General features: G+C 36.9%; 1 protein-coding gene across 1 annotated transcript in view; it reads right to left on the reverse strand.

The window, feature by feature from the left end:
• LOC150090782 (tyrosine-protein kinase Btk-like) overlaps positions 1 to 12,149 on the reverse strand; it is a 118,452-nt gene that overhangs the window by 70,966 nt on the left and 35,337 nt on the right. Inside the window, exon 5 of the mRNA XM_090372160.1 lies at positions 7,338 to 7,384. Coding sequence (XP_090228286.1) covers positions 7,338 to 7,384 — 47 coding nt within the window. The remainder of the gene's footprint in view (positions 1 to 7,337; positions 7,385 to 12,149) is intronic.

Genomic DNA, 12,149 nt, shown 5'->3' on the forward strand with positions numbered 1-12,149 from the left:
TTCAATATCATTAATTACATATTTTTTAACTTCGCTCCCACAATTTCCCATTGCCATAAAAGGCTTTTCATTTGTAAATATCGATGCAAAATAACTGTTGAGTTCATCTGCAACGGCAGCTGGTGTATTTATTACTATCCCTTTTCCCTTACGTAAAGGTCCAATCTGGTTTGTCCTGCTCTTCTTGGCATTTATATATGTGAAGAATTCCTTATCCCCCCTCTTTGCTCTGTTTGCTAGTGATTTCTCATAAACTGCCTTTGCCTGTCGAACCTTTTCTGTGGCTCTATTACACATCACCTTGTAGCTGTTATAGGCTTCAGTACTTTTTATTGCTCTGTAACCTTTCTATGCCACCTTTTTCTGCTCAAGTAATGTGGCAACTTCACTATTCATCCAACTTGGAACCCTTCTCGTGGAGTATTTTTTTAATGGTATATACGCATTCAAGGCATCTGTGATTAATGTTTTAAAAGCGTACCACAGTTCAATTGTATTCATTCTCTGCGCGATATCTACCCAGTTAATAGAGGCCATGTAGTACCTTAAGGCATCATAATTTCCTTTTCTGAAATTAAAACCCATTCCTTTGCCTTTTACTTCTGCTACCTCAAAACCAGTATTAGCAAATTCTTGAATAAACAAAAGTTAAAATATTTACTTATGCTAATATTACACAGGTTGTTCTATAATTAATAATTATGTAGCACAATTAAGGGAGTCCTTAGTTAAAAATATCATACAACCATGGTGCTTACAACTTTCATTAGTCGGATATTAGTCATCTCAAATCTTTTTTTTTTTTTTGTAGCTATTGAGCAAAATGAGTAATTGAGAGTTTAAAGGATAACAACACTCTTGATACGATCATAAAGACTATTTTTAATGTAAGTGGAAATTACTTGAAATAAGGACACTGCACTGCATTCTTGGCTGAATATAAGATTTAATTTAGGAATTTACACAAATTAATTTATGCAAAAGCAACAATAATAAACATTAATTCCAATTTTACCTTTTAAATCACAACACCTGCTATAACACAACAGTAAAAAATTAGTAATGATGTTAAGTAACAGCAGTGAAAAATCAGTATAATCAAATTCAATATACAATTTATTTCTGTTGTGAGGTGGAAGTGCATTATGCAATGCTGTGTTAATTATTGCAATGCCTGAGAACAGCTACATGAACAGAGAAGAATTCACATACTATATGAGATGTAGGACCCCTGCCATATTGTCCAATCAATGCATAGTGCAGAATAATGAACAACCATCTCTGTACACTGCATCTTTTGATGACTTGAAGAGCCTCACACTTGGGAGTTTCTTGGAACAATATTGTCTAATATGCAAGAAGAAATGCCATCAGCAATTAGGTAATGCATCTAGCTCAAATGCTGAAGCATTAATGCTGTCTGGTAAAGCTGGTGGAAAAGTTTGATGATGGATGGGTGTGGGGAGGCACGATCACTTTGCCCACCAAACCTAAATTGCACTGATTTTTATATCTGTAAGCCCATAGAGGTTATTTAAAAAAAAAAAAAAAAGTGTAAGCCCAAACAGGCCTTACAGGAAGAATGCAATATAGTCCATTTTACCCCCAGCATCTTTGAGAGTCTGACAGTCATTACTGCTTCATGCTTTTCTGCAATTACTGCATGTGTTCAGGCGGGTGGAAGACACTTTGAACATTAGTTGTATTTTAAAAGGTAAGTAGATAAAATTTGTAACTAAAAGAATCATTTGGTAATTATTGTATTATTTAAAAAACCCTAAATTACTGATTTTTCCTAATGCAAAAAACTTGGAGTAGTTATACCTTAATAACAAAAGATCTAAGTTTTTATACCTTCTGTTATGTTTATATAAATGTTTTTCCTTTTTTACTGAAGAATAAGCCCTCTTAATTGTCTAACTACAGAACACTCTATACATAAGTAGGGTTCAGATTTAACCTGGAATTCTGGTTAGTACAGTGTCAGTAAATCATTTTACCTATTTCATATTACACAGTCTTCTCAAAGTATTCTCAATTCTCTTCTAAACATGCTATGTCTAGACCGCGAGTCTAGAATCTTCCAATCTAGTGCACTGCAATGGTCTTATTAGCTCTTTGTTGTTTGTTGTTTGTTATTTGGTTTTTAGGAGCATTAGCAACTAAGGCCATATTGCTCCGGGAATATGCGGTGGTCATTCCCTGACCTTTCCGCATCCTCCGTATTTGGTTGTGATGGCCTCAAACCCCAGTCTAATCAAGAAGCGTGTGCTACGCACTGCTGCTTCTTCCCACCTGGCTACGGAGGCGCCCGGTCTTATTAGCACTATTGTTAATAAGACCAAGCACTGTTGTAAAGAAGAATGATCCCTTTCTTGACCTTATCAAGATGTTTTTTACTTGAACTCTATTTTCACCTTTGTTAGCATTAGTAGAAGCATATGATACAAGAAAGAAAACTTATGTAGCATCAGCAAAAAAAAATACCTTCCCGTTTCACACATCCATTCACTCCAAACGTTTGTCTTTGTCTAGTTCTCCTTGAATTTATTTAAGCTGTCAACTTCCACAATGACAATGGAAGTTTGTTCCAGCAATCAACCACCTGCTAGCTAATTTTTTTCTTTTTTTATGTGAACCCCAAACGCAAGAGGTATTAGAACCTATAGTACTTAGTACCGTGCTTGGTTTGGAGGTTGAGAAGACGAAAGAAGCTATTTGTTGACATTGGACTTGAACTTCTGTAGATTGTAATTTTCAGGAAATACGTATGAAGGAAGGTTGTTTCAGAAAACGGCAGTTGAATGAATAAATGAGGAAGATGAAAAGTTGGTTCTGTGGGTTTGAAGTTGGACAGTAAATGGATGTTGGCTGGTGGCGGCACGTGTTCGGACTGTTTTGAAAGAGAGAGCGGGAATTATAGAAGCCAATTCAGAAGAACAGTGCCCATGGAAGTATCTATAGAAGAGGCATGCAGCAGAAACAGTACATCTATGAGAAAGTGAGTGGAGAGACTCTGTAAGAGATTAATCATTAATTAACCTAACTGCCCTCTTCTGAATGGAATCAAGAAGCCTGAGAGAGGTTTTGGGAGCACCACCCCAGATGTGGGAACAATATTCCATGGCAGGGCGGATTTGCGATTTATACAAAGTGAGCAGCTGTTTGGAAGAAAAGTAATGCCAAGAGCGAAAGAGAAAACCAAGTTTTTCAGATGCAGAGGAAGCAATATTTGTAATGTGCTTGTGCCAAGACAGATTAGAAATCAGGGTAATCCCCAAAAGAGATATATCATTTTGCCTAGAAATCGGAGTGTCACTAAAATAAGCATAGGAGCAGAAGAATCCTTTTTGCGAGATATAAGACAAGACTGAGTTTTAGAAGGGTTGAAATCAACTAAGTTGTCTTTGCCCCACTGGAGAATTACCTGAAGATCGGCATTTAAGGAATTGGTAGCAGATTTTCAAGAAGCTGAAGCTGATTGAGCAGGACAAGGTTTCTCAAAATGGAAAGTGGAATGCAATGTGCTATCATCAGCAAAACTATGGATAGGATTTCCAGTCAATGGAAGAAGGTCATTAATATACAAGAGGAAAAGAGTGAGGGGAAAGAACTGAACCTTGGGGGACACCGGCATTAGTGGAGAAGTTAGAAGACAGAGAGCCATCTACCATCACCTTCAGTGAGCGATCAGAGAGAAAACTGGATAACCAATTACTAAAAACAGTTGGCAAACCATAAGATGGAAACTTGTTTAGAAGACCTTTATGCCAAACACGATCAAAAGCCTTTGAGATGTCAAGAGCAACTACTTGTGTTTCACCGAACCTTTCCATTGAATTAGTCCATAAATGGGTAACGTAAGCCAGAATATCACCAGTGGATCGACACTGATGGAATCCATACTGGTGATCGTTGATCAGACGGAAGGTTTCTAGGTAGTTTAAGTGTTGGCGGTTAATTGATTTCTCCATTACTTTAGAAAGAGTAGAAGTAATTGCAATGGGACGATAATTGGATGGGAGGGATTTGTCACCCTTTTTTTAGGAACTGGCTGGATATGAGCAAATTTCCAAGCAGAAGGAAAAACACCTTTGGAATAAGAAAGTGAAAAAACACGGCAAAGAACAGGAGTAAGTTCAGGAGCACAGGTTTTGAGAACAAGTGGAGAAATACCATCAGGACCTGCAGCTTTCTTAGCATCGAGATTCATCAAAATCCTTCTGATATCCTTTTGACGGAAGACCACAGGAGGCATTGAATGGGGCGTGCTGGGAATGGTAAGGGTGTTTTACCAAGATCATTAATATATGAGCTGGAAGAAAAATGGGATGCTAGCAGGTCAGCTTTATCCTTGGCTGAAGTGACAACAGAACCATCTGGTTTGGACAGAGGTGGGAGTAAAAATGGGAAAAAGTTGCTGCCAATAGCTTTGGCAAGAGACCAGAATGCTTGGCTACCATTAGGGCAAGAAGCAAGTTTTCTACTCTTAGCCTGTTCAAACTCTAGTTTGGACTGATTAATAACTACTTTACAATTGTTGCGAGCTTTGGTGTAGGCAGAAAATGAAACTGAAGAATTAGAAACAAGCCAATTACGATATGCAACATTCTTCTCTTGAACAGCCTTAACACATTTATTGGAAAACCAAGGTTTAGATAAAGGACGAGATTTTAAAGTGGAGTGTGGGATAAAGGATTCCATTCCTGCAAGAATAATTTCACTGACACGATCTGAGCAAACATTGACATCAGACGCTTTGAAACAGTAATCCGACCATGGAAAAGAAGAAAAGAAGTCTTGCAGGTCATCCCATTTTGCATTCTTGTAATGACAAACAACACGAGTTGGGAATAGCCATGAGATAAAGGTTCCACTGGAGAAGAGACAATCACCAAATTGTGATCTGAAGTGCCTAAAGGACCTCTCATTTCGACCGTGTACTTAGAAAGGTTGTTTGTGAGAAAAAGATCGAGCGTATTTATTGGCTGTATGATTAGGATTGTCCGGTATTCTTATAGGTAAATGAACAATCTGTGCTAGATCATTAGTAATTGCAAAAGCATCAGCATCTCGACCTGCTGGGTCGGTGTGACTAAAAAACGGAAGCCAGCTGGAGTTGTGAACATTAAAATCACCAAGGAAAATTACCTCACTGTTAGGAAAGTTGGACTGGAGAAAGTCAAGTTGCAAAGAGAGGAAGTCATAGAGCTCCATGTGATTAGTGTAGTTGGGAGAACGGTAGAGACAACAGATGAATTTGACACAATGATGTAGAGAGATTTTAAGCCAGAGAAGATCAAAGAGAGGAGATTCCAAATTGCCAAGTCTCTGACAGGGAATATCAGAACGGACATATGCACAAGTACCACCTTTGAGGCAAAAGGAATCATACAGCGAATAATTTGGGCATTTAAGATGAGCAGTAGTTGAATCAACTGATAACTGAGATTCAGTCAGAAAAAGTACATGGGGTTTGGAAGACTGCAAGTGGAAATGGACATCGTTGAGATTAGAATTGAGACCACGTATATTTGTGAAATGAATTAGGAAGTCCTTGGGAGGTTTAGATCTTTTCGCAGATAAGCTTGCTCTATTATTTTGACAATTCATGGTGTATTCAATAGTAAGAAAAAGTGGGTGGGACATGCTGTATGAAGTAATGAAATTTTTGGATATGGCGTACATGTGGTAAGAATATATCCAGATCCTTGACATAACGTGGCCTCGACAATGCTCCCCGCATACACACTACTCGGACTCCCTCCAGTCACTATCTGGCAGAGTAGAGGTAGCAAGATTATACACTAGCTGATCCGGAAGCTTCCTAGAGAGTTACCAATAGGTTCAGTCCGGTGTACTAACTAGCGGCTGGCCTGCAAACATCGTTTTAGAGCTGTACCCTCGAAATGTAAGGAATACTGGATCTCGCCACGATGTTCATCATAACCTCAAAAGTCATCAATCATACTGCATGATGGAAGAGATAGGGAAGGGTTGACCGGAACTTAGCTCTAGAGACTAAACATGGGTTCCACCACTTCGAGCCTCCAATAAGCAAAGTGGTGGTATTTCACAGGTTGATGGGAGTCATCTACCACCTAGTACTGCCTGGTAACATAGAGGGGGTGGCGTTCCTCCATGTGGTGTGGGCACCACGCCTCGACCCCTGCTTAAGTTGGTTCACACCTGGGTGGTCACCCACCATGTACTTGTGCATGGAGGTTATACCCAGGATTACTAACTAATTGTCAGATTACAATAATACTGGCATTCCGTGTGATAGTGTGTTCCAAAATATCTGCTTAATCCACCAGAATCCCAGAAGACTTAAGCTACAATCTTGCCAGTGGATTCCTAAGTTTTGAATTTTTTGCAATGAACACTTTGTGTGACACAATTACACATTTACTTGTTTGCCTTCAAGTGTGCAATGATGAGCCCATGTCTCAACACACATCCCAATTTGATAAAGAAATAGTCTCTCTCTCCTATCTGTGTTACTCCAAATGTTCACAGGTAATCTTAACATGCCATGCTTTCTGTGATTGAACATCAGCATCTCTGCATCCATGTTTCACACACTTTTTCAGAAACAAAGGTGCTTTTGAATGACTGCATGTACACTATCAATAGTGACATTTGTATCTTGCGAGATTTACCACACAGCAATGCACTTGTCCAGTTTTATTAATATTGTCATGATTGACTGTTTTATACAGCTATGCAATGTAGGGGAGCGACAGATTACTCACTGTCTCAGGGCTGCCTTTGAATTCAATGCACCACTCATATACCTGTTTTATCAAACATGCATCATATCTGAACTGTCCTGCAAGTCAAGTAAATACCAGTATAAGATATTTACTGAAGGTAAATACCTTTCAAATAGAAAGAAGGCTCTAAAGCAGAAAGTTCTAAAGTGGTTCTAAAGTAAGAAGGTGGAGTATTCATATGTAATCAAAAATTTGATTACATATCAATGCTCTACCTGCTTACTAACTTCTACTGATTCTAGCCTGTGCTATGACTATGGTCATACATATTTTATATTTTTATGACCACACATATTTCGTATTTCTCTCCTCACATTAACTATATTTGCACCATATACAAATGTAGTTAATGTGAGGAGAGAAATATGAAATGACTGTGCAAAAATTTATTAGAAACAATGAAAATTCTGAGTTGAATCTGAGATCCACCCCATACAATAATGCAGTTTATTTTGAAGCTATCAAAATAAATTTCTAAAAAGTAAGCATTCATGAAGAAATTTTTATTTTAATTTAAAAAGTTTAATTAATGAAATTCTAATGAAACAAAAATTGATTTACCATGGGTTTGACAGTAGATGGAGGTGTACTACTACTTGTTACAGTTCCTTTAAAAAAAAAAAAAAAACAATGTAAGAATTAGAAAAGACTATTTTTGTAATCAAAATTTAAGAAAAAATATTTGGTCTGAAATACTTAGTATCAAAACAGGAAAAATTGAGAATATTAGAAGCACATATAGATGTGAGGGGGACTCATTTTTCTAAAGGATCAAGAAATTTGTAAACTCTAAATCATGAAATTAAGTAAAGCTGATTATATTTGCTACATGATATGCAAGCAAAACAAATACACCATGTTTGTTTTTCATGATTTATATGTCCAAAAAGATATCATATCAAAGCCCATCATAAGTAATGGTCACATTACCTATGATGGTAGAAAACAGGCATATTCCTCTGATTCAGATCTATATTTGATTTTAGTCTTTACCCTTCCAATTTGTCTTAACAAAAACTATATTAAATATCATAAAATCTGTCACTCTTATTGATGCTCATCCACCTTAGTTTTTACTTACTTTATTCTCATTTGATTCACAAATGAGAATCAAATGAGAATAAATTCACAAATGTTGCTTGTATTCACATAACATGAATACAAGCAACATTATCTCTGCCTGAATTGCTATCCTTTGACCATAACATTTTACAAATTTCATATGATGTAATCATGTATGTCAAAAATAGGAGGGCCACTCCAAAAAACTAAGTCTCTAAATACTTTTCCCAATCATGATGTGTACACAAAATTGTATACAAAATGCAATAGTGTCAGGTGAAATTTTAAACACTACACCAATATCCTGGAAGTTTCAATGCCACTTGACAGGTGTCACTACTTTACAGCAGTCTGTAAAAATTAAGGGCAAAAATGATGTGAGTGCAAAAGCAGTGATGTGCTATTAAGTTCCTAAATGCAGAGAATATTGCAGTTAAAGTGAGAACAGTTAAACAGCAGGCATGTTAGTAATGGTGGTAGTGCTCTGAAGGACATGCCAGGGTCAGGCTGCCTTTGCACTACAGTGATGACTGAAAATCAGTGGAAAATCAGTTTATCCATTCAGTGGCAAAGTGGAATTATCAAGTGGCAAAGTGGAAAATCAGTTTATCCATTCAGAAGATAGTGTATAAACTGACTCATGAAGCCCAGGAAATTAAGCTAGGAAATATTTGCAAAAGTGGATATAGACTTTAATGCACTGAAAACAAAATGCTAACACCAGATTTCAAGGAGCAGAGGGAGCACAAGCTTATGTCAGTCTTCTGAATCAATATGAGACCACTATTGATGATTTTCATGATGCCATCATCACCACTAAAGATGAAACCTGGGTACATCACTATGAACCTAAGTCAAAGAAAGTGGCAGTCTGTGGAGTAGAGACACAAGGATTCACTGATAAATAAGAAATTCAAGGCTCAGCCATCTGCTGGAAAAAATTGTATTCCATTTTTGAAGACAGATCCTTATGGATTTTCAGAATAGCAACAGATGGTCAATTCTGCTTGCTATGTAGAGACTGAAAACACAGAAAACATGAACTGCAAGCATGAGGCCAGTAAAGAAAGGAAAATTTTTCACAACAATGCCAGATCCCCATACTAGCACCTAAACAAGGGAGGCCATTGTGGAATTCATATGGGCAGTTCTGTCACATTCCCTGGTACAATCCAAACCCTTGCACCAAGAAGCACCAGCCATCAAATACTTGCCATCAGCTCCAAGAGAGCTGATGGCAACTTTTATGTGGGAGTACACACTCTGGTTCAGTGATGCATAAAATGAATACAGAGTGGTGAATTTGTGGAAAATAAACAGAGGTACTTAAAGACACAAAGTACTTAACAATTTAAACTGGCATACTTGCAGTGGCATCCAAGAAAAAAATTTGGAGGCATTAGCTTCAGGGAGAGATCTACATAGTAAAAAAAAAAGGTACAAATTTGAACTGTCAGTAACCAAATGTAAATAATCATTAATATTTATAACCAGTAAATTATAAATATTTAATTCATAATTTATATTTATAATCAGTAAAATGAAAAGTAAAAAGCCACTGGTTAATATTTATAACCAGTAAAGCAGTGGAAAATCACTGCTTTACTGGTTATAAATAAATATTGAGATATAAATATTTATTTATCAATATTTGTAACCTAAATAAATGTTTCTAATAATTCAGACTCAGTATATCATTTTTCAAAATTAGAAAAAAAAAAGTGCCCATTACATCTTTCCATTCATTGTTATATTGTTATTTCTGGTACAAGAGCTACTTAGGCCACACTGTGCCATCTTTCCATTCAAATACAGTCAGACCTCTATAAAACAAAATCGATTGTCCCCTTGAAAAAATTCGTTAAACAGAAATTTGGTTATAAAGAAAGATGATCTTTTCAACAGTGAAAAATACTGTAAATTCAGAAATATTAGCATAGGCATATGATGCAAGAAAGCAAGCTTATACAGCATCGGCCAAAAAAAAAAAAAAAAAAATCCTTCCCATTTCGCCCATCCATTCATTCGAAATATTTGTCTAGTTCTTTCTTGAATTTATTTAAGATATCAACTTCCACAACGACAGATGGAAGTTTTGTTCCAGCAATCAACGATCCACTGGCTAAAAAAAAATTTCCACACATCTATTTGACAACTGTCTTTCCCCGATTTCAGTTTATGCCCCAGGTTTATAATCTGAGCAAGAGGAACAATCCCAACAGCACTGAGCCTGCTCAATCCATTCAAGGCCTTATACACCTCAATCAGATCGCCTCACAGGTGCCTAGTCTCCAGATGCTGTAATTTGCAGAACTTAAGCCTTTCTTCGTAAGAGTACCCCTTTGTTCCCCTCAGCCTTGTTGCCCTTCTCTGTACTTGTTCTAGCAACTCTACATCCTTCCTAAAATGAGGCTTTCAGACCTGTACACAGTACTCAAGGTGTGGCCTGACCATTGCCTTATACAAGGGGATAATCACTTCCTTATCCCTGCTCGCAAAATTCCTGATAGCAAAATGAATATAGTAAAAGATGGGAAATAAATCAAAACTCTTCCCAAGATTGCTCAATGTCTTGTAGTATTTCATTCCTCTCATCGCTGTTAATTAGCATTTTAGCAAAACTTGCTTTTGTGAAACAATTCTTAATCGTTTCCATCACACCTTGACTCCACACTTTTGCCAACTCTGAAAGCACATCCACAAATCTATAACAGAATCTATAGGTTGGTTGGTTTCTATTCTCAGTATAATTTTTTTAGCATGTGCCTTTGGTAGTGCATTTTCAAATCCTTTGCCCATTGGCTGCAATTTAGACGAGGTATTCGGAGGGAAGAAAACAAGCTTCACGCTTGTAAGTTTTGAAATTATTGAGTGAAGTTGGACAGGGCAGTTGTTTCTGTTTTCTTTTGCTATCATTCTGTCGAAATTTAAAATCCACTGCTCAAAAATTTTACTTATCATCCAAGATTTTTTGTTGTAGTTGTAGTCCAAATCTAACAACTTTACTCCTTTGAAACATTGGGTTGTTTACTTTTGCCTATTACCAAAAGCTTCAGATTTTCTTTACCAGCCATATTTTCACCAATTAAGTCTGTAATTGCTATTACTCCTTACTATTTTTTATCACCATTAAAAGTCAGTGTCTTGTTCGGCAGATATTTAAAAAATAGACCTGTTTCATCAACATAGTCCTCCATAATTTTTTTCAAAACTGTTTCTTTTCAATGGGTATAGTCTTCTTCGATTGCAACTCCACTTTCCTAAGAAATAATTTTTTCGAGTAAGCCCATGGTGCTCTTTAAATTTGTTCGGACAACCAGAACTGGCTTAAAATGTTTTATGCCCCAGAAATGATGCATACTCCATGGCATTTTATTATATTAATGACCCTGATATCAGCACATTTTGGTCTCGAATCAACTTCATCCACTTAAAAACTGCTTCATTTAGATCTTTATACAGGCATAATTTCGCACGCTTCTGACTGGGTCCCACTTCCTCAGTTTGAAAATCGAAACACAGTTTTTCAGAATGGTTAACACACTACTGGCAGGAATACCAAATTTTAAAGCAATTTCTTTTCTTTCTTTCTTTTTTAATGCCCCGATCTACACTATTAAGCACTTCCACCTTTTCATGCTACAATCAAGGATTTCCTCTTAGACACTGTTACTTGCACAGCAGCTAAAACAAAACTGATTTAGAGACCACTTGTACCTACCATATGAACAGAGACAGATTGAAATTTAGTGAAAGTGTGGATGACTCATTTCTTCCATACGGATGAAAATCCAGGATAAAGGAAAATCACTCTATCCTAATTCTCTAATAGGATGCTTTTATGTAGAAAAGAGGTTGACTAGAGTCAATGTCCGTGTCTGGAAAATGCCTTAATCTTTGCCAATGGCTGTGGACACATAGATAGCAGTTGATCAGTGCGACTTCTCAGTACAGTAATGTATAAGTTGTACAGGTTTTATTTCTTTTTAACCATTGCTGACCCACTGCTGGGCAAAGGCCTCTCCCAAAACCTTTTCTATTCCGTGCTGTGGTTGGCCAGTTTCCTCCAGCAGGGTTTTATGGGCACCACTTAATTGTAGAATGTTTTAGCTCTTAATTTGTCGAATTAATCCCTTTAGCTCCTAAAAGCTGAAGGGATTAATTCCTAATCCTTTTAGCTCATAACTCATGCTTTCTACAGCATCAGCTTTATTGCCTAAAGGCACAGAGGTGTAAACAATGCATACCCAAGTCTCTTGAAATCAGTTCGTTATATGGAAATATTCTTTGTTATATGGAAACTATTTTCAA

This window comes from Mastigoproctus giganteus, chromosome 1, assembly GCF_048544385.1.
Source record: "Mastigoproctus giganteus isolate SK-2022 chromosome 1, ASM4854438v1, whole genome shotgun sequence".
Lineage (NCBI taxonomy): Eukaryota > Metazoa > Arthropoda > Arachnida > Uropygi > Thelyphonidae > Mastigoproctus > Mastigoproctus giganteus.